Source organism: Penicillium chrysogenum (genome assembly GCF_028827035.1).
Source record: "Penicillium chrysogenum strain IBT 35668 chromosome Unknown utg000001l_segment0_segment0, whole genome shotgun sequence".
Lineage (NCBI taxonomy): Eukaryota > Fungi > Ascomycota > Eurotiomycetes > Eurotiales > Aspergillaceae > Penicillium > Penicillium chrysogenum.
The window spans coordinates 8,414,385-8,436,339 of record NW_026622749.1 but is presented as its reverse complement, the minus strand read 5'-3'; the positions used below and the strand labels follow the sequence as shown (position 1 = coordinate 8,436,339).

The window sequence follows — 21,955 nt, the reverse complement described above, 5'->3', positions numbered from 1 at the left end:
GAAATCAATTTAACTTCTTCCCCTGTTGGATCTTACTCCAATGAGCTGACTGCTTTGATTCTCCACACGATTGTCCCGGTGAATCCCTCCGGGGACCCTGCCCCTCTCCTGTCATCCTGTTATACTCCTGTTATACTCTGGTACTCTCCTCTCCTCTCCTCTCCTCACCCCATCACCATGTCGCTACCAATTCGATCATTGTCCCGAACATTGGTACGGTCCTACGGCACTGTCCAGGGCTCCCCCAGTGCTGCTTCGTTAAGCAGCATCCCGATCACCCTAACCGATGCTACGGGTGCTACCGCTCCCCGAACCACCTGGACTCGGGATGAAGTCAAGCAGATCTATGAGACCCCATTGAGTCAACTCACGTACGCGGCAGTAAGTCACATTTACCATATGACCTAATGTCGACCTTCAGCTGAACTGACCCCGCCCTAGGCTGCTGTTCACCGCCGCTTTCATGATCCCTCGGCTATCCAGATGTGCACTCTGATGAACATTAAGACCGGTGGATGTAGTGAAGATTGTTCGTACTGTGCCCAGTCATCCAAGCACAATACTGGTCTCAAGGCCACCAAGATGAGCCCTGTCGACGAGGTCCTCACCAAGGCTCGCAATGCCAAGGCCAATGGTAGCACTCGGTTCTGTATGGGCGCGGCTTGGCGCGACATGCGTGGCCGCAAGACCAGTCTCAAGAACGTGAAGCAGATGATCACCGGAATCCGCGAGATGAACATGGAGGTCTGCGTAACCCTCGGCATGATCGACGAACACCAGGCCAAGGAGCTGAAGGAGGCCGGCCTCACCGCATACAACCACAACCTGGATACCTCGCGTGAATTCTACCCTACCATCATCACCACTCGCTCCTACGACGAGCGCCTGAAGACGCTCTCGCACGTGCGTGATGCCGGCATCAACGTCTGCTCTGGTGGTATCCTCGGTCTGGGCGAGAGTGACGCCGACCGCATTGGTCTTCTGCACACAGTTTCAAGCCTGCCTGCCCACCCCGAATCTTTCCCTGTCAATGCCCTCGTCCCCATCCCCGGTACTCCTCTCGGCGACCGCAAGATGATCCCCTTCGATCGCTTGCTCCGCACTGTCGCTACCGCCCGTATAGTCATGCCCAGTACCATCGTTCGCTTGGCTGCCGGTCGCATCGCGCTCTCGGAAGAGCAGCAGGTTGCCTGTTTCCAAGCAGGCGCCAACGCTGTCTTCACCGGCGAGAAGATGCTCACCACCGACTGCAATGGCTGGGATGAGGATCGCGCCATGTTCGATCGCTGGGGATACTACCCCATGAAGAGCTTTGAGAAGCCTGCGCTCAAGGCTGATGCCACTGCTCCTACCCCGCCTCCTGTGAGCCCCGAGGCTACTTCTGCGCCGGTCGCAGTGAACGCTTAGACTTATAGTTAGATCTGTGGCCTTTATATGACTGCGTCAATAGTTTGGATCGAGATGATCCTGCAAAATGCAATTTTCAATGATACAGCTCAATGAGAGTTACAATTTCACAGCTAGGTAAATGATGAGGTGTCCATGGAGCCATAGCGATAATGTATCAGGTCAACAGCCAAAGACACTAAAACAGGACTTCAGGGACACTAAACAGGTACAGAGCCGTTTATTTTATCTGCCGTTCACTGTACGATCAACCACTAGTCGATCCTCTTTCTCCCGGAATTTCCCCAGCCTCGTGCCCCGCGTTACAACGCCGAGATCAATCGCAGATCCATGACTTCACGCCTAAAAGCCTTAGTATAGGACCCGACAATGATAAAAAGTGCAGAGCCAATCGAAATCCATTGGAGCTCCACTATTCACTGTCAAATGCTGCAATACCGAGGCTCAAGCCGAGCGCACGGTGTCAACTCAACACCTTGGCCCACGTCTTTCTCGCCCATTCGGCAAAGATCAATCTTCACACCCCAGATCGCAATGGTTCCCCCTTTTAGTTTCAATGACGAACCCCACAGACTCCATTTATAATGTCCAGACGAGGTTTAGTCACCCTACCAACGCCCAATTTTGCGGAGAATTCACATGCAAACGTCGATCCTCGCCAAATTAGCATAGTCTCTACCATCTTCTGCCCATTCGACGTAAAGGTTCTGTTGGGGTAAACCGATCCATATAGGGAAGTTGACACATCGCTATTCACATGGTATCCATTACCGACGCCGTCATGGGAATGATATAAACAGAATTGCCGCCGCTATAGGTGGCCGCAGAATGCAAGCATCCATAATGGCTTCTAAACCGCTATCCAAAGATTCTATGCAATCGACATGGCGCACAGCTCCTCGCAGCGAATGGAATATCAGTCATTACCTGCTAGACGCGCTCAATGCCCACCCCATTGACCTAGACAAGGAGGTACCAGTGCACAGCAAAGATGAGAAAGTGCCATACATGCCTCAGTGGTATCTTCACCGCTGGGTCATCTTCTACTCGGCCATCCCCCTTCTCCTCCACGAGACCTACATGGCGTTCACCGGCCGTACCGTGGGCCCAATCACCGCGTTCAACTTCTACTTCTTCGCCTTCAACGCGACAGTCATCTACCAAGTGCACATCCTCCGGCGTCTAGGCCACAAATACGGCTTCCTGGACGGCGACAAGCACGCACGCGACGGCGTCCCTGACGTCGGCGTCGCCAAAGTAGTAACCTCGCTATACAAGACAACCGGATCTCGACTGATCCTCTCAGTCTTCCTCTCTTACAACCAATCCCAGAGACCCTCCCAGATGTCGTGGGCGTGGCTACCTCTCGAAATCGGACTATACGGCATCGTCCTCGACTTCTGGTTCTACTGGTATCACCGATTGATGCACGACGTGAGCTATCTATGGAAATATCACCGAACTCACCACCTGACCAAACACCCGAACCCGCTGCTCGCCGCGTACGCGGATCACGAGCAGGAATTCTTCGATATGGTCGGCGTGCCGGTGATGACGTACTTTAGCTTGAAACTGTTTGGTTTGCCGATGGGATTCTACGAGTGGTGGATTTGTCACGAATACGTTGCGTTTGCAGAAGTGCTTGGCCACAGTGGACTGCGGATACATTCGGGTGTGCCATCCACGATGGGTTGGTTGCTGCAGATGTTCGATGCGGAGATTGTTATCGAGGACCATGATCTGCATCACCGGAAGGGTTGGCGGAAGAGCCATAACTATGGCAAGCAGACAAGGCTGTGGGATCGGATTTTTGGGACTTGTACGGAGCGGATTGAATCTGAGAAGGGGAATATTGATTATGAGAATACGGCTGAGATGCCTTTGTTCTAGGGATGAGGTGGTTGTGAGGAGATGGGAAATTGTCGAACGATGTTATCGTGGTGATATTGGGTATCTTGTATATAGCTCGCTTGATCTTATGAATTATGGCTATGATTTGAAACGAGGAAAGGGTAGAGTCGAGAGGAATCAGGAATCAGAAAGATTGTTAACCCATCCCCTGTATTTCTGCTTTCATTTTTTATTTTATATATGACCACAAGCTGTACTCTAGTGGTAGAATTGAAGCTAGGTATCCACGGCGTATCTAGCGCTTGCTTGACTAGACCTCACTTATTAATGAGCGAGTCTGCTAGGTATACCTATAATTGTAGTAAATTGTACATGTTTCTATTCTTGTCGAACTTGGGCATGTATTCAACAAGTATCTCGAAGTCTATAAATCTTCCGTGTAGGTAGTGGTAGTGGATGCATTTTGCTTGCGACTCGGCCGTTGTCCGATAACTCTAACACTATGCTCCGTAGCGCGTGCGTTGTACTCTATTGGCAAGTGTTTTCCGAAGCTGATTGTTATTCTCAAATATATTTTGTAGCTGCGCTGAATGTGCGGCGTGCGCCCTAGCTTCTTAGCCCCACCAGTTCTATTCTAGACCTAAATACTCGTGGCAACAAAGTGGGACTTGTCCACAGTAACTAGTGGAAGTATGCAGTAAATACAAACGTAGCTATGTACTTCATTGGGGTGAAAATACACATGCGTGTTTCGGGAAACAGTTGGCGAAAGGTCGGCGGGTTGGCGAAAAGAGACTTCAGTGCTATTATCGTCTGGATTACGGTGTAAACGGCCCCCACCTCAGTTTCTCAAAGCTGGCTATACCCACTGCAGCGAATGATACCGCTCACAGCCCTGGAAGCAAGCATATCTTCGGTTCATGCAGTGGATCTGGCAAAACCGATGTGATCCACCCCACCGGCTCGGCATTAGTATGTCTCGGAAAACCCGAATTCGAGCGCTGGGAACAAGAAGATCCATTAGCGCGACTATTTACGTACTCATCTATGTACTAGGCTTAGCGAGTTCAATAGTTCACACAAGGATTTGAGTATATGTACATATTCGTGACGGCGTGTGCTGGGCTAAAAAAAAGTATGGTTCTAGAACAATCCTAATATACATTGACTCCCCACTAACTCCCCGATGAGATATCCCTCGTATGGCTTTGCACAGGCTGCCTAGTATCTGAGATGACCGAGATCTCCACTTGCTTGGTGATACCGGGAGTAGAGAACGTAGGAGAATCAGGCGCGCCTCCTACAGACGTACTAGTATGTGCGCTCTGATTATGATCCAGAATGTGATCGACGCTATTATTATTCTCCACGTCAGACTTGAACCTGCGCGTGTGGCGCGAACGGTTCGTCTCATTTGGGGCAGTAGCTGATTTGCGCCCGCTGAACGGATTGCCGAGTTCGTAGGAGCGGGTATATTTTGCGCTGGAGAGCTTTCGCACGGAGGAGATGATCAATGGGCGGATACAAGGGATCGAGGAGGTGATGATGATGATGACATTTTCGATGTATCCCCAGCGGATCAGTTCGATGCCGCCGCCCGCTCCGGTATTCGTGATGCTGGGTACGGAGTCGAGTTTGGTTGTTTTGATGATGGATGCGACCATTGCACTGTGCCATTGGGTTAGCATATTATGGCCATGAAATTTGGGGTAGAAGTACTCACACTATACCCAGACTGAGGAGAATGATCAAACTAAGCTTGATTCGCAGTTTCAGATTCAAGTTCCAGAACACGACTGTCGGAAAGACGGCCAAAAACAGATCGGTGGCTGAGTTGAATGTATTGGAGTAGTAGGCGAATTTAATGACTGCAGCCGAGTCGCCGCAGGTCGTCGTAGCTGCGACTACTGGATCCCATAGCGCGGCTACATCACGACAGATGCTAAGTGGCAGCACGGCCGAGGCAATGTTCCCGGCGAATTGTACCGCCAAAACAGTCCAAAGTGCGGCCTGGTAGTACCTGTTGGTTCCGAGGAGGGGGGAGGATATAGAGAATGAACGCAGAGCGGGCGATGGTGGTGCTGATGGTGACGATCGGCACTTGGATTGCGATGTACTTCAAGACGTCTTTCTTGTCATTTGGTGGTACTGTTTCGAGATTCTTGCCGAATCCATGCTTAACTGACAAGGTCAAGAAGACCGTTGATACGATTGCCAGAATCTAGAGGACGTTCAAGTTAGTCTATGAAGGCAACCCACAAACTAGCCAGAAAGATCTACCTCAGCGAAAATCATCAGGCCATCATCGACGCCAACCCGACTAATCTTGACTTTGCCGATTATTCGTAAAACGACGATCACGGCAGCAATGGCCACCGCGGCCCAAATCCCCTTCTCTAAGGCTGGGCCAAGATCACTTTGTGACATTGTATGGATATAAACGGGCTAACTTGACAGCATTGTCAAACAGGCGATCCCTGATATAAATGGGTTCGCAGTTGGAATATTTCGACGGGGTGCAAAGTCCGGAAGAAGACAGAGTTTCGCAAAACCCCACGGATGGTCCCAGTCATAAAACCTGGACTGGCAATGGTCAACTTGGTTCAGCTGATTCATGGCGGGCAATAGCCGGCAATGCGCCCCGAAAGCCCACAGGTGGGAGATTTATCTGTGGTTGGGCCATGGATTGGTTAATCTACAACCTTGGATGGAGCAAAGTTTACATTTATTTCTCGGCGATCTTTTCCTTTTTAGTCAATTTAGCACCTTCCAACCATGGCTTTGTGATTACAAGACTTCCAAGGTTTCAAAGCCAATTTTGTGTATTCCAAAGTTTGCGGCAGAACCATTCCATTTCACTCGCAGCTGCCTACTTGTGGGGCGAGGCTGGTTTTACAGAGAACATGAAAATTGGTTCATAACCTGTCTACATTATGCTAAATACAATCATAAACGAACTGTCCGGATCAATCATCAGCTATAAAAAATACCCCTGAGCTCGGAAATTGTTCAATGCAAGCGTCAAGCCACCAAAGCATACAATATTAAAGGCGCACTGACTACTCCGTACTCCGGGCATGGATCTCAGCCTTGGGCTCTGTGAGGTGGGGAAGAGTGGAGCAGGATCAGAATCTGTGATTGGGTGTATTTCATCTGGGTTACACTGAAAAATCGGGTCAGATCTATCCGGAGCCTCCGCGCTGTGAGATTGTTGGCAAAAAGAAAAAAAAGATTTGAATGTTTCTATTCTGCACATGTTAAATGATAGATATTATATCCATGCGATATAATCCCTGTACTCCGTACACAACCTTACTGACCGGGTAGATCGCGCATGAACATTATCTATGCTTGTACTCCGTATGGAGTACATAGTATATTATTGTAGCACTTTGTACTCGGTACCTGCATTTAATTTATTTACTGTCTCGGTTCCACCTCGGTGAAATCCTCTATCCACAAACAATTGATCAGACTAGACGCACTAGGGAACATGTCCGAATGGTTGAAATTGGAGATTCATGTTCAATTTGAGGAATGTGAAGTCCATATACATAAATAAAAGAGAGGTGATCGACACCTCTGCCTCCATTCTTCCACAACCTTATCCCTTCCATCTCCTCCACCATGAAGTGGACATTGGCTTCCCTCGTGGCTCTTGCCGCCCCGGCCATTGCATCGGATTGCCACTGTTTGCCAAGCGATAGCTGTTGGCCTGCTCCATCGGCTTGGGCCTCCCTCAACAGCACTGTTGGTGGCCGTCTGGTTGCGACCGTGCCAATCGGTAGCCCCTGTCATGAACCCAACTACGATGCCGCCGCTTGTGCGGCGCTTAAGGCCAACTGGAACATGCCTCAACCCCAGTAAGTTGTGCTACTCTGGGGAAATTGACATCTCTAATCGCCGCCAGTTTTGATTCCTCTTCGTCGGTGATGCAGACCTACTTTGCCAACCAGAGTTGTGACCCGTTCACCCCCAAGTCCCAGCCCTGCCGCCTCGGGAACTACGTGAACTACGCCGTGAATGTCTCTTCCAGCGACCAGGTCGTTGCTGCTGTCAATTTTGCCCGTGATAACAACATCCGATTCGTTATCCGTAATACCGGCCATGAGTAAGTGGGCTCAGTGGGCTTCCTTCAGATCAATGCTGATATGACGTAGTTACCTTGGTCGTTCAACCGGTGCCGGTGCCCTCTCTGTATGGACTCACCACTTGAATGATATCGAGTACAAGGACTGGTCTAGTCCGACCTACCAAGGCCCTGCATTCAAGATCGCTGCGGGTGTGGTTGGTTACCAGATCCTTGAGGCCGCATCTGCCAAGGGCCTCGTCGTTGTCACTGGCGAATGCCCCACTGTCGGTCTGGCTGGTGGCTACACCCAAGGCGGCGGTCACTCCGCCCTCAGCACCAAGTTCGGTCTTGGAGCCGATAACACCCTGGAGTTCGAAGTTGTTACCGCTGCTGGCAAGCTGGTCAAGGCCTCGCGCTCTGAGAATCCCGATCTCTTCTGGGCACTGAGCGGTGGTGGTGGCGGCAACTACGGCGTCGTCCTGTCTATGGTTGTGAAGGCATACAAAGACGCGCCTATCGCCGGTGCCTCACTCCAGTTCACCGCGGCTAACATCACCACCGATACCTTCTACGAGGCTGTTTCTCAGTTCCACTCTCTGTTGCCCGCCATGGTCGACCAGGGTGTCACCGTCATCTACCAGATGACCTCGAGTGTCTTCATCATCAACCCCATCACAGCCTACAACCAAACCACAGATGACGTCAAAGCCATCCTCAGACCATTCACGTCTGCGCTTACCAAGCTCAACGTCAAGTACAAAGCCAGCGTTAGCCAGCACAAGTCGTACTATGACCACTACAACAAGTACATGGGCCCTCTTCCTTGGGGTAACCTAGCAGTGGGCTCCTACCAGTACGGCGGACGTCTGATTCCCCGCAAGACCCTGGAGCAGAACTCCAACGGGATGGCCTCAGCACTCCGCAACATTACCCAGGCGGGTGTGATCGCCGTCGGAGTCGGCATGAACGTCTCAGCCCCGGTCAACGTCTCGAATGCAGTATTCCCCGCCCTGCGCAACGCGGCAGTGACGATGCAAATTGGCACACCGTGGAATGAGACCGCGCCTTGGTCCCAGATGCTTGCAGACCAGCGCAAGATGACGAATGAATACGTGCCTCAACTGGAGGCCGTCACACCAGACAGCGGTTGTTACCAGAACGAGGCTAACTTCCGCCAGCCGAACTGGAAGCAGACCTTCTTTGGAAGCAACTATCCCCGTCTACTTGCTGTCAAGCGTAAGTGGGATCCTTCATCGTTTTTCTATGCCCTCAAGGCTGTTGGCAGTGATGTCTGGTCCGTGTCTGAGTCAGGGCGGATGTGCCGTGCTTAAGCTCCTTCAAGCTTGAGCCTGTGGCGGATTTTATTTCATAGACAGCGATGCATTCAAATTCTTGGTTTAGATTTTAATGATAGATATATCTCTATATTGATTAGATCACGGGCATGTCGTAGCAGAGAAGGATTTATCGATTTAGTTTTCTGATCCAGCTCTCCGAAATCTCTCAACTTTCCGGAGACGTAGACTGGAGCGTAGACTGCCGACATCCAACTCCACTTATCAACTTACGGCTTGACTTATCTTTCGGATCTTGTTCGGACTGAAGACAGGCACGGAATTCCCACTTGCACATCTATTGGAACATATTGGGGGTGCAAATATCACCGATCTCTGTCTCTGTTGTTCGAATATATAATGGATGTATTAGGTGGTATACCGTCATCAAAAAGAAAATATGGCTCAAAGCTGAATCTATATGCAGAAATCTATATAACCAAACCAAATGATATCGCCCAACAGCAAAGTACGTCATGACATTTATATACAAACAACAGACTTAAACCTCGGCATTGCTAGCGCAAGAGAAGCTGTTGTTAGAGGCGTTGTCGTGAATAGCCTTGCCGGAAACATAAAGGCCAAGACCACACATACAACCACCGATCAGAATAATGCACACGTTCACAATAGTGAGTACAATCTTCCGAGGAGAAGAGAACCACCTGCCCTTGTTGATGTGCAACCAGTACACACCGCCAAGACCGTAACTGAACCAACTAGCAAACAGCGAACTAATCAGACTCAGCAAATCACTGAAGACGGGAATGGCATCGGCAATAATCCAGGCAATAACCCAGCAGGTAAGAGCAATGCCAATCCAGGAGCCAATAGCAACCCAGTCACGCTTGTGCATGCGGTCAGTGCCGCGGAATATGCGGACATAGATATACTTAAGACCGATGTGGCCGTTGACAACACCAGCACCGATAATCTGTGAGAATGTCAGCAACCGAATGTAGGAAAGAATGGGAGGGGACAAGTACAGTTGGGATGGCAATTCCGTAAGCAACCTTCTTCAGAATAGGTCCAGCGGATCCCAGAGCGGGAGATGTGACCTCCTGACCGACGTAGTAGTAGATTACTACGGCAGCAACGGTGTAGAAGATGACCTCGAAGGTCTGCAGCATGACCAGAGCCTTGGGGAAATCCTTAGGTTCCTCCATCTCAGCGAGCAGACCGAAGAAAGCCACGTGGGCGCAGTAAGCAAAGACGATGTTGGTGACGGCGCCGAAGGCCTGGACGAGATCGGTGTTGACAGTAGCCCGGAGGTTCTGACCACCCTGGTTCTGCACACCGACCGCGACCATAGTGATGATGACAGCAGTTACGATACTGGCGAAGGCTATAAATGGCAATTAGCGATGGTTGTTCCGAGTCCAGGCGAAGTTCGGGTTGTACATACACATGCACGAGATATAGGTCATGTTCTTCATAGTACGGGGCAGAGAGCAGACGAAACAGATGACGAATCCGACAGTCGTGAAAACCATCGTGCAAGTTCCGTGTTCGGTAACGGTGTTCATCATGACACTGAAAGTCAAGATGTGCGAACCCATAATGAAAATCGAGAAGAGTAGCTGGCCGAGGCCGAACAGCTCGCGTCCAAACGCACCGAACAAGACGTCTCCAGCGTCGGCCAAGTTCTGGATGTGGGGGTATCGGGCGCGGAATTGGTGGATCGTGTATCCAGTATAGGTAGCGAGAATTCCCAGTCCGATAATGAGGATGATAGCTGGGGCAAGGCCGATCTGGGCAAGGGTCTTGGGGAGGGACAAGACACCCAAAGAGACGGATTCGGCGATCATGACTAGATAATGGTCAGACGTTGTTCATAACAACCGATCAACTGATCAACAGTTTCGATCATGCGCAACTGTTAGAACTTACACATTCCCGTTTGCCTATCACAGAATTAGCCCGTGTTCTTCAAGGTTGTTGCTCCATTGCATGAACTCACCACCACTTCATAGTTTTATACTTAACCTCGGCACCCTCCTCATTTCCAAAGGCATCCTGATACTGTGGACTCTGATCCTCTAACATCTTCTTCTCGTTATATCCCGACTCCGAGTCAGTCGGGTCCTGGTAGGGTGTCACTCCATCGCGAACCATGATGTCGACGCGTATAGACCGACAGGGGAGGAGTGAAAGCGGGAATATAGAAAGGAAGAAGGAAGAGCAGAACAGAGCTCCTTGTATGTGTGGAAAGGAAAAAATTCTCTAATTGAGAGGTGGAGCTTTCCTCAACGTCAACCGAGACCCCCGGCTTGACTTGTATGGAGAGTTGGGGCGCATAATTCTGGGGCCCGGATCTTTAGGAAGGTATGTATCAGAGCTTATCTGTGGCGAGTGAATTTCGATTGCCTATTCACATTATGTTTTGAATAATATTGCGGCTCAGACGGAAAAAAAAGAAAAGCTTTGATGCCAAGTTGAGATCATCCATAGAAATTAAGCGTCTGGTGGGTCGACTTCCGCACAGGAAGTGGGGCACTGTGACCCGTTTTCTTACCCATTGGCCAATCAAAGTCTCGGCTCGGAATTCTATTATCTAACAAGAATTGCCGGACTCGTGTGGCTGGCCGAGGATAGCCGCTTATTCCGATGGGAGGCCAAACCCGAGTTCAATGGCTTCGTGCTGTTACTCAATGCCAAGATGCATACTCATTTATAAGTTGCCTATGCCAATTATTTCAGTCATCGTGAATATGTGTTCTGTACCTGGGAGATGGCAAACCAGTAAGGCTTCAGTGGCCAAAAGAATTCCAGGTACAAAGAGCAACTGGTGGACCCTGGAAGCTCTTTCGCCACCCTAAAAAAGAAAATTTTAGTCAAGCCTTGCCCATTTATGGGTCGGCTATTTTGTCACGTCTATCCGAAGGTTAATGCAGCGGTGTTCGGTAGCTCAGGTCTGATGTTCCTGGAAAGTCCCTTAACCCCAATTAAGGCAACCATGATGTTTATTATAAATAATTATCCAATACCTTCCTAATTGGGACATTCCATTGCATATAATCCAAAACAGAGACATTGGAGTACCTACATCTCCCCACATTATGGCCTCTGCATCTCCAAACTTCCCCGGACAACCCCGGGTTGCAAGCAATCTAAACGTAAGGCAAACTTGAGATGCGCGAATGGTTCTTCTTTACACTCAGCCAATCCTCAACAACAGTCCACCTCCCCCAGTCTTCGTGGAGTCTGTCATGTAATATAGTTGATGAAAGTGTTGGTCTCACCACACTTCTCCAACAGCGACTCCTTTCTATGGAGTATGCAACCCAATATGGCAATCGATGGACCAAGGGCCGGAGTCGTCCGTGAACGCAATGACCCCATTACCCATACACAGGGCAGCATAGCCGTACCTAAGTACCCATTTCGGCGGGGTATCAAGGGTTGTCGCAATGGCGAGGATACTGTACTACTTCTCTGCCTATGGAGACAGTATCATGGCCCGTCAAGGTGGATCGGGTATAGGGCTAACAACGTAGGATAGGTCCATACACTATTCTGTGAGGAACGTCAAGGAAGTCACTGGAATCGACCCATCCGTGGTAACTACGGTATCGCACGTTCTGGACTTTTAGGAGACCTTGGCGAGATTTGAGCAGCCGTAGTGTGGAATGACTTCCAGTGAAGCGTTCTTAGCGATGCAGGCTTGGTCTGCTTTGGTGATAATATCATAGGAAAAGAATGATCGCGGCCGAGAACAATCGGCTGACCTAGCACGCGTACCGACGGAACAGAAATGAGAGGATGCCCTCGGGTGTCAGCTAATTCCAGGTAGACTAACGCCGAAGGACATGGAAGGTAGGGACTTGATATTGCCTTATGGGCAGAAACCACCCAGAAAACAGTAAACAAAGGTGGGATGCATTGAGGTCCCGTATTGTTAATCTCGCCTGACTACAATGACCTATTGACAGCAGAAGATAGGCTTGCCCATAGCAAGTAACACCAACATTTTGGGTCTTGTATAATTGGATGGGAACAGAATATACGACAGCCATATTACGGGTGTTTGTAAAGGATTTGAAATGTGTATCAAAAGATTCGTTGTCAAACGAGACCATGCGCTCAAATATTCAATTGTCACGTTGATATATAGGTATACTCATCTATAACTTACCTACACTAATGCTGATCGGAGGAGACGCTCCAACTCTCGGAGCGACTCAGGTTTGGAAGTGACACTAGACATCAGGTAAAGCACGTTGCCGAGGACGCGCGAGTGGACGTTGAACTGATCACCGCCAACAGCCAGCTTCTGCTGCAGTCCCTTTGCCGCATTGGAGTTGTAGCCTGCGCTATTGTTAGCTTCTCAACGTAAGATTTCAAGTCACAAGAACATACCTCCACCAGCTGCATCACGGAGTGAAATACTAAGCACAGTTCCGATAGCAAACACGCTCTCCACTGAGTCCGCGGAAGACAAGTCCTGGAGCAGACCATGCGACCAGACACTCCACACGTCCGGAGTTGAAGCTGTTGCTGCAGTAGGTGAGCTGCTACGCCAATCAGCACGGTATGCATCCCAGGACCCATCGGTATCAAGCTGAGCCATGGTCTTCAGGGAGTCAACAGCTACCGTGCATCCAACGGCATGGGCTGTGTAACTGTGACCATGGAGGAGAGCATCGCTCTTCTCTGTGCTGGAAAAAGCGTCGAAAATCTCCTCGCTAGCGACAGTCGTGCAGAGCGGTACCAGCCCGCCCGTGAGTAGTTTGGCATTGACGGCGACGTCGGGGTGCACACCCAGGAAAGACGCGGATGTCCGGCGACCGAGACGGTATAGTCCAGTGAAGACTTCGTCAAAGATAATTGGCAGGCCAGACCACGACGGTGATTGTTTAGGGGCGGGAGCGTTGGTGGAGAACAGCTCTGGGTGGTCGCGGACCACATCCGTCAGACATCTCTGGAAGAGAGGATCACTAGCAGGGGATGGTCAGTTCATATGCAAAGAATAACGATTTCGTTACTAGATTCTTACCAGAAGAGCATTCCACCCGCACCAAGGATGACAGGTTCCAGGATCAATGCTCCGAACTTCGCGCCTTGTCGCTGGACCAGATCTTCAATAGTGCGACGGATGTAGTCCTTGTAACGCTGGGCAGTGGCAGACTCAAGACGCTGACTGAGATCAAAGACCGACCCCAATGAAGCGAAATCAACATCCTCGCCGAGTTCTGCCTGCAGCTCACTGGGGATCTCAACTTTCCAAGATCCGCCGACCATCTTAACAAGAGGGAAATCAAACCAGTGACCGCGACCACGGTACCACTCAACCTTCTTATTGAATGTCGAAGGCTCGGAACAGTCCATAACACCGATGGTATCGCCGTGGTAGCTACCCTTGAGTCCAAGAATACCAATCTGCTCCTGGCTGGCATCCCAGCCGTACCGGTCGCAAGAAGCGCGTAGACCCATTTTCACAGCAACTTCCATTCCCGTGCTTCCATTGTCTGTGTAGAAGACCTTAGTAAGCCTTGGGTTTTCGATGGTCTTCAGTAAATTATCCGCAAGCGCCAGTGCTGGCTCATGGACAGCTCCTGCGAACATGACATGTCCGTACCGACCGGCGGCATAGGCAGCAGATAATGACAGCTCGGGGTTACCATGGCCCAAGCCTTGCGTCCACCAGGATGCAGACCCGTCGAATGTCGGGCGAAGTTCGCTTTGCGTATCTTTGGATGTGGTGGGGCCGAATGTTTGGAAGTAGTCATCATGCGCTGAGTCGATGACGGTAATGTCCTTAGCTTTCATGCCTTGGTGCTGGGTGAAGGGGTACCATATCAGCTCTTGCGCACGGTCAGCCATCTCTTCTAGGCGCTGAACGCGCTCAGTGTTGTTGACGGACATTTCCTCAAGCAGTCGGAGGATCTCGGACTCCTTCGCGGATTTTCGGTAATAGCTGAGCATGGCCTCCTCGTCCCTTAACTGGGATTCGGCATCCAGCTGCGATGGCCGGGCTGGAGGCGCTGGTAGTGACACCAAGGGAATACTCTTTTTCTGGAAGTAATCACGGAGGTATTCGTGATTTTGGTAGTACTCATCTCGGAACAAGAGAACTGATGAAACGTCATAGCCACGGAGGAGCAACGACTCGTAGGCAGAGATCGAAGAAGATATGCCCCCTAGACGAGAGTCTGCTACCAGCACAATTGGCAGGCGGAGTGGTCTATACAAGTCTGCCTGTGAGTTGCCATTGGGGCCCGGCGAGTGCACGCCCCCAGCAGTCTCAACAAGGGCGAAGTCAATGTTCGATTGCGCCCACCCAGACAGCGTGCTATGTATAGATGCGAGGAGATCATCATCCCGTGGAACCTGCGCGATGAGCTTGGTGTCTTATAATTAGGACAATGGGCACCTACAAATTTATCCTTGGCTGCCAAATGCGGGCTCACTGGGTCATCGAATTGGTAGAGACATTTGGTGAGCGTCCCAGCACCGAAACGTTGCAAGTGCCTACGAGAGTCAGTGATTGAAATTGAATTGAATTAAATGCTTCAAAGTTCGCGTACCGATCATCGGCATCATCCAATGCCCCTGTAGACACGGGCTTGAGGAATGCGGCCTGCTGTTTCTGGCGTTGAATGGCATTGCACAACACCGTGGAGATAATTGTCTTTCCCACGTCCGTGTTAGCCCCGTAGACTTGGTGGGCTCGTAGACTACGCCAGAGCGCTGCGCCGACCGGAGGCATGATGTGATGAAGTTGAAGTGAGTCACGGTGAAGTCCAAAAGAGACCTCGGCAGAGTCAACTTGCATTGACTTTCCGACTCCACGCCAAATCTCCACATTTTCTGCATCTCACCGGGACTCTCCTGTTAGGTTTCTCAACAACTTGGACCTCTTGGCTTTTGAGGGGGAGAATCGGGAAGATCTGTTCTGTTGTCAATCTCAACAGTCAACAATATCCGAAACTAAAAATAAAGTGGATAACCCGTGGATACCCCATCGCTCAGGAACAGGAACATCGGGAAATTTGACTGTCGATGGGATTGTGCAAAGCCGATGCAATGACTGCTACTCAAGGGACATTGGAGGCAAGGACAGCGACGCACAAAACCCTTGTTGAGTCACTCTCCGCCGCATTATCGCGCCGGGAAGCCAAATCTGCCCGTCGGAGGCTGACCGTTTTACCCCGGACAGCTGTGGATTTCTCCTCCAACGACTTCCTGTCACTGTCAACGTCTTCTGCATACCGAGGACGTTTTCTAGCCCTTTTGAACAACACACCGCCATCTTTCCCCCTTGCTAGCGGAGGTTCTCGGCTATTAGACGGGAATTCAGCTTGCGCGGAAGAGCTCGAGAACTTCGTCGCGGCATTCCACCAAGCCCCCACAGCACTTCTATTCAACTCTGGATACGACGCTAATGTCGGTGCACTATCCAGCATTCCGCAGCCAGGCGATGTGATTTTGTACGATGAGCTCATCCACGCCAGTGCCCATGAGGGCATGCGTCTGTCGCGCGCCGGTCCTCGGAAAATGTTTGCCCACAGTTCGCCCATTGGCTTGAAAGAGGTTCTGCAATCGCAAATAGCCGAAGACCCAGCAGTTGCGGAAGGTACGCGCAATGTGTTCATCCTTATTGAGTCCATCTACAGCATGGATGGCGATGTTGCTCCCATCAAAGAGTTTATCGCGGTTGTTGATGAGCTGCTACCTCACGGTAATGGTTATTTCTATGTCGATGAAGCCCATGCGACTGGCGTGTTTGGACCGCGGGGTGCTGGGGTGGTTCAGGAACTTGGTGTTCAGGATCGCATATTCATCCGAGTCCACACATTCGGTAAGGCACTAGCGAGTCATGGAGGTATGTTCTTCTTGTCTAGTCTGACCATCCCTTGAGATACCCCACTGACATTTATCTAGCCATGGTTCTCTGCGGGCCGGAGACAAGGGATTATCTGATCAACTATGCCCGGAGTTTGATCTATACCACCGCCCTGGGATTCCCATTCCTGGCGTCAATTCGCGCAGCATATGAGCTCCTCTCATCTGGTGAAACTGAAACAGTAAATTGATTCTTTCTTTATACCCCTGGTGACCGACAGCTAACTGGATCGAAGTTACAGCGCCGACTCCAGGAGTTGATCCGCCATCTCCGACTACGGCTTGATGGCCTCCATACATATCAATCAGTCATGTTCGAAGTGGACCATTTTCCCACGTCTCCCATTATCTCCCTTCGAACATCGCAACCACGACAGCTGGCGAGTCTTTGCCAGGAAAACGGATTCATTGTCCGAGCTATCATGCCGCCGACGATTCCCGAGGGAAAGGAACGGGTGCGGGTGTGCTTGCATGCGGGAAACACCGAGGCAGAAATCGATGGTTTGACGCGGATGATTCAGTCGTGGCTCGATCAAAGTCATAAAAATGCGTGGAAATTATAAAAGAGGCTTTTTTTGAGATTTGCATCTTCAAGGTAGTCTGCGAGTAGACTTTATTCAAAGTACTGGACTCTGGATGGTTTCCATTGGACCTATTATTCCTATTGTATTTGGAATCCTATGCTTTTTTATAATTATCAACGCTATGCCCCTTCGCACTTCTCCTTCTCTACCTTCCACTCTCTTCCATACTCATACGAAGTACAACCTATGACTTGCCTGCGATAGGTATAGCTTTCAGTTCTTCAGCATTATCTTCATTCCAGTCCCAACTGTCTATCTCATTCCATCCTCTGACTAGGCATCCTATCACTCTGCGTACAACACACCGGACGAATAAAGCGTTCCCCTCACGGTCCTTACACTGTTTCTGTCCTTACAGCTTTGCCCTATTCTTTCAGTAGCTTTGCTTACATCAACGTTTACATGTATTGGCTTTCAACAAGCCCGACAGACACTTCTTATGGCCCCGGGACGGTGCCTTTCTTCCGGGGGAGAAGGATGGGAGGAATGGACGGGGGCAGTCGTTACTTCTATAAAATAATAATATGACTATGTTGCTAAAGTCAGACCCTGTGGAAGTCAACTTTGGAAGTATTATAGCCGAGCCCATTCTCTTCCATGATGAAAGCTTTGGATTTACGCGAAACGAGCTATGGTTGAATAGTGTTTTGAATTCCAAGATGAAACTAATTGGTATATAGCCTGCGAAAACTTAAGTAGATTTTCTCTCATCGACGTTACTATGGAAATGATTTGGGTAATCGTCGCAACTCTGGGCACCAACACACCAACCGCATGTGTTCGTGTGTGGCAGGTGTGTTGGTGTCCAGGGTTGCCCACGATTATACCATGTTCGACTTCCCGTTAGCCAGAACAACCGGGAAGGGCATAAGATCCTCTGATGCATCAGAATCTTACTTCATTCAAGCATCTACACCATAGATTGCTCCACCTTCATTTCACTAGGCTGGGTATCCGAGCGGTCCATAGTAGTATAGCGACTGAAATCTCTCATGTCCCGACGTTCAGCAGGTTGATCACCGCGAGCCGCAGCCTTGCGGTCCTGGCGACGGAAGTAAACACGCTTGCACCACTTCCAGCTCTCAATGCCAGCGAAGAAAAGCACCGTCTCAACAAAGACAATAGCCCACTCCCAGGAGATACTGCTATGCTTGAAGACACTGTGGTTGATAACAGGGATGTAGATGATCGGGAATGCGAGAACGAAACCAGTCATGATACCAAAGAAGAGGAACTTGTTGCGCCAGATATCATGCATCCACTGGGTATAGCGTCTCTTTGAGTTGGGCTGCATCTGGAAGAAGCTGCGGCGCAGGTGCATCATCTCCCAGGCGAGGAAGAGGGCGAACCAGGTCATGCAGGTGAAGGTAGTGGCGCGGGCACGGAATACTGTGTCGCAATTGTAGGGCGTATTGGGATCATTGTAATGCGTGTTGCAGCCCTGGGCGAGATCGCCGTTGCCCCATCGGAACATGACGAGAGCGAATGCTGACAGACAGAGGGCGGCCATCCAGACTCCGTAGACAAGAGTGTCGATAATGATTTCCCAGGTGAAGATACCTTGTTTCTATGATCTGTTAGCAAATCAAATTGTTAGGGATAGGGAAAGTGTTGGGGGGCTTACGCTTTGCGGTGGCCGGTCCATCACTTCTGGAGCAGCGATCTCCATTCCCAGGCCCATATCAGGGAGACCAGAGGTAATCATAATAATCCAGATAATCTCAACAGGGGAAATAGGGAAGACGGACTGCTCACTTTTATCCTTGAAGGCCAATCCAATAAGCAGGGTCAAAGCCAAAGCGACATTTTCCGCAAGAAGATGTAGAACGAATTTCTGGATGTTATCGAAAATGCGACGACCTTCCTCAATACCGTTGATTATAGAAGCAAAGTTATCATCGGACAGAACCAGTTCGGAAGCATCTTTAGCCACATCAGAGCCATTCTGACCCATGGCAATACCGACATCAGCCCGTTTAAGCGAGGGAGAGTCGTTAACTCCATCGCCGGTCATAGCCACAAAGCGCCCACGACGATGCAGGGCATCAATCATACGCACTTTCGTATTAGGTGCGCAGCGAGCAATAACCAATGGGAGAGTGGGGAGGGCATCAATCTCGTCTTCGGTCAATTTGTCAAACTGGGAAGCCGTCATGACCATAGCATCAGCAACATCCTTAGCGACCATATCCATATTGGCAGGAATGATTCCAACTTGTGCTGCGATAGCACGCGCAGTACCGGGGTGGTCACCGGTAACCATGTGCACAGAGATTCCAGCCTTGTAGCAAAGTTCAATGGCCCCAGCTGTCTCCGGACGAGGAGGATCGTAGAGACCGATCAAGCCGTAGAATGACAAGTCCTTCTCGACCTCCTCGCGAGGAAGAGGCTCGCCGCCTTCTTTGACAGGAGCGGTGTTCTCACGGCCGGCCATAGCGAGCACACGAAGACCCTCTTTAGCCAAAGCCTCCATGTTCTGCAAGATTTCATTGCGCATTTCGTCCTCAAGAGGAACTGGGTCAGAACCAGGCTTCCATTTGATAGTGGTGCACGCCTCGAGAACTCGCTCGACGGCGCCCTTGGTGAAGATCATTTCGCGAGTCTTCTCCGAGTTGTCGTCGCGCTTTGAGAAAATAACGGACATTTTCTTCACGCTCGAGTCGAATGGATACTCGGCCTGTTGGTGCCAGGTCGGCTTGTCACCCTTGGTCCAACGATCTAGACCCCAGTTGAACCGAGAGGCGAAAACCTGAATGGCAATGTCTGTAGGTTCACCACGAGCCTGCCATCCCTCAGTGGCAGTTCGGTGGAGATGGGCCAGGTTAGCCATAGCAGCGACGTTGAGAAAGTCCTTGAGTGTATCATTGCCATTCAATAGGTCGTCTGCCGAGGCTACATCGCCCAAATTATCTGCGCCCACTTTGATCGGGGGCTCGGCCATCAAGCTTAGCTCACCCTCTTCGGGGTTAAGGGGTTCATTCGAAGCACCAACTGAGTAAGTCCCTAGGGATGGAACCCATGCCCTCTTTGCGACCATACGGCCTTGGGTCAGAGTACCAGTCTTGTCTGAGCAGATATTGGTGACTGCGCCGAGTGCCTCTAGGGAATCCAGCTTCCGGACAATGACATGGCGCTGGACCATCTGTTTCGTTCCAACGGCCATAGTGATCGTCAAGACAACCACCAAACAGGCCGGAATCATAGCCAAACCAGTCGCTACCGCATAGATGATAACCTCGCTATCACCGCGCCAGTTGTTCGACGCAGCAACGACAATCGCAAAAACAACAGCAATAGCAAAGAGCAGAAGCGCTAGCTTCGACAGTTTCCGTTGCAAAGGAGTACCAACATTGGTACCCAAGAACCGGCCAATAGCATCGGTGGTCGTCAATGTCCAAGCCTGGATATACCATCTCTTCTTTGTTTCGCCTTCAGGTCCGCGCTTGACAGGGCGACGTTTCGAGTCGGTACCACGGAGAGCTTGAGCGATAGCACCAATCTCGGTTCTCATTCCGGTTCCCACAACGACACCGCGAGCGCGTCCTCGGGTCACGGTTGACGAGCTGTAGGCGATGTTCAGTCTGTCGCCTGGGCCGGTATCGACATCGAAGGTAACCTCTGCTTCTTTCTGGACCGGGAGGGACTCGCCGGTTAGCAGTGCTTCGTCGGTTTCGAAGTTAAATGCTTCAACGAGTCTGTGAAGGAGTTAGATGAAGGTTCGATATATTCCGTGCGGGGGTTCGGTACACACCTGACATCAGCAGGAACAGTGTCTCCTACTTTCAATTCGACCATGTCACCGGGGACGATTTCATTTGCTGGGACGGTTGATGTCTTGCCGTCGCGAGAGACTACACCCGTGGGCGAGCTAAGCGATCGCAGCGAGTCCATGGTCTTCTCTGCGGCGTAGTCTTGGTAGACACCGACAACAATGTTCAGGGCGATGACGGCAGCGATGAAGCCTCCTTCAATCCAGGACTGGATGCCGAAACTGACGGCCATGGCGATGATGAGGACCTACAACTTCTTAGCGATCATTCTTTAATGGCTCTTTTCGGTTTCTTCGACTTACCAGCATCATGGCATTGGCGATCTGTCGAATGACAATCTTCGCCAAAGAGACGCCCTCGTCTCCTTCAAGTATATTCTCGCCATATTTCTCAATGCGTTGCTTCACCTCCGCAGATGTGAGACCATCGTCGGAATTGGTTTGCAGTTCGCTGATGACGTCCTCGAAGGAGAGACTATGGGCGGGCTGGGAGAGAGGTTGTTGTGTAATGTCAGCAGGACTCTGAGAGCCGGAGCCATTTTGGGCTTCCTGCGACATTTCGCGATTTCGCGAATGGGAAGTGTATTTCTCTAGTTGAGGGGGTGGAGTGAATTGAGGGAAAGATGTTCTTCTATGAGGCTCTTAAGGGGGCAACTTATAGAAGGTTTCTGTAAGAAGATGAGAATGCATACACCGGAATTACTTCGAGTAATAGACACAATTCTATGAAACAACCTTCTTTTCTTTGCTCCGGTGGGGATGTCTCGACGTATAAATAGGGTCAGAATGCCAGTCGATGGCGAAAGATAACCGGTCGTTAGAGCCGGAAGTAATCTGGTGGAAATCGTGTCCGGCATCCGGGGAACCACCAACATGATGCTCTGATGGCCAATCAGCTTCATGTACCAAATCTCGGGTATCAAGCGGACTCTCCTTGGCGTATCATGCTGACTTTCCCCATTCAGACGATGACGCAAACGACTCTGGGCGACGCCACGGGCGGTCCACGCGGGAATTCTCCGACGCCTATTGGCGCGGAAAGTTCTTGGCATTCCCGGTCGTCGCTTTCTGTTGCTCATGTTCGCTTCCTACC

The 21,955-nt window shown here is 50.5% G+C and overlaps 8 protein-coding genes across 8 annotated transcripts; 4 read left to right on the top strand and 4 right to left on the bottom strand.

Annotated features, from left to right (window-relative positions):
• Positions 1 to 177: 177 nt before the first annotated feature.
• N7489_003323 (biotin synthase) lies at positions 178 to 1,407 on the top strand (the record flags this gene model as incomplete). The annotated part of the gene is made up of 2 exons (XM_056709078.1): positions 178 to 381; positions 442 to 1,407. 2 exons carry the CDS (start codon positions 178 to 180, stop codon positions 1,405 to 1,407), a joined length of 1,170 nt encoding a protein of 389 aa, XP_056573380.1.
• Positions 1,408 to 2,250: 843 nt separating this feature from the next.
• N7489_003322 (sterol desaturase family protein) lies at positions 2,251 to 3,297 on the top strand (the record flags this gene model as incomplete). Its single annotated transcript, XM_056709077.1, has 1 exon — positions 2,251 to 3,297. One exon carries the CDS (start codon positions 2,251 to 2,253, stop codon positions 3,295 to 3,297), a length of 1,047 nt encoding a protein of 348 aa, XP_056573379.1.
• A 1,136-nt stretch (positions 3,298 to 4,433) lies between these two features.
• On the bottom strand, positions 4,434 to 5,685 carry N7489_003321 (uncharacterized protein; the record flags this gene model as incomplete). The annotated part of the gene is given in 4 exon segments (XM_056709076.1): positions 4,434 to 4,926; positions 4,982 to 5,268; positions 5,279 to 5,479; positions 5,539 to 5,685. 4 exon segments carry the CDS (start codon positions 5,683 to 5,685, stop codon positions 4,434 to 4,436), a joined length of 1,128 nt encoding a protein of 375 aa, XP_056573378.1.
• A 1,200-nt stretch (positions 5,686 to 6,885) lies between these two features.
• N7489_003320 (putative isoamyl alcohol oxidase) lies at positions 6,886 to 8,661 on the top strand (the record flags this gene model as incomplete). The annotated part of the gene is made up of 3 exons (XM_056709075.1): positions 6,886 to 7,121; positions 7,169 to 7,369; positions 7,419 to 8,661. 3 exons carry the CDS (start codon positions 6,886 to 6,888, stop codon positions 8,659 to 8,661), a joined length of 1,680 nt encoding a protein of 559 aa, XP_056573377.1.
• A 505-nt stretch (positions 8,662 to 9,166) lies between these two features.
• On the bottom strand, positions 9,167 to 10,779 carry N7489_003319 (uncharacterized protein; the record flags this gene model as incomplete). The annotated part of the gene is made up of 5 exons (XM_056709074.1): positions 9,167 to 9,598; positions 9,651 to 10,009; positions 10,070 to 10,474; positions 10,555 to 10,568; positions 10,625 to 10,779. 5 exons carry the CDS (start codon positions 10,777 to 10,779, stop codon positions 9,167 to 9,169), a joined length of 1,365 nt encoding a protein of 454 aa, XP_056573376.1.
• Positions 10,780 to 12,799: 2,020 nt separating this feature from the next.
• Positions 12,800 to 15,439, bottom strand: bioDA (adenosylmethionine-8-amino-7-oxononanoate aminotransferase; the record flags this gene model as incomplete). Its single annotated transcript, XM_056709073.1, has 5 exons — positions 12,800 to 12,972; positions 13,024 to 13,601; positions 13,661 to 14,994; positions 15,042 to 15,135; positions 15,192 to 15,439. The coding sequence occupies 5 exons, from the start codon at positions 15,437 to 15,439 to the stop codon at positions 12,800 to 12,802; spliced, it is 2,427 nt and encodes an 808-aa protein (XP_056573375.1).
• Positions 15,440 to 15,666: 227 nt separating this feature from the next.
• On the top strand, positions 15,667 to 17,072 carry N7489_003317 (aminotransferase class I/II-fold pyridoxal phosphate-dependent enzyme; the record flags this gene model as incomplete). Its single annotated transcript, XM_056709072.1, has 3 exons — positions 15,667 to 16,489; positions 16,549 to 16,691; positions 16,746 to 17,072. 3 exons carry the CDS (start codon positions 15,667 to 15,669, stop codon positions 17,070 to 17,072), a joined length of 1,293 nt encoding a protein of 430 aa, XP_056573374.1.
• A 931-nt stretch (positions 17,073 to 18,003) lies between these two features.
• On the bottom strand, positions 18,004 to 21,420 carry N7489_003316 (uncharacterized protein; the record flags this gene model as incomplete). Its single annotated transcript, XM_056709071.1, has 4 exons — positions 18,004 to 18,660; positions 18,718 to 20,788; positions 20,845 to 21,110; positions 21,166 to 21,420. The coding sequence occupies 4 exons, from the start codon at positions 21,418 to 21,420 to the stop codon at positions 18,004 to 18,006; spliced, it is 3,249 nt and encodes a 1,082-aa protein (XP_056573373.1).
• Between the last annotated feature and the right edge of the window lie 535 nt (positions 21,421 to 21,955).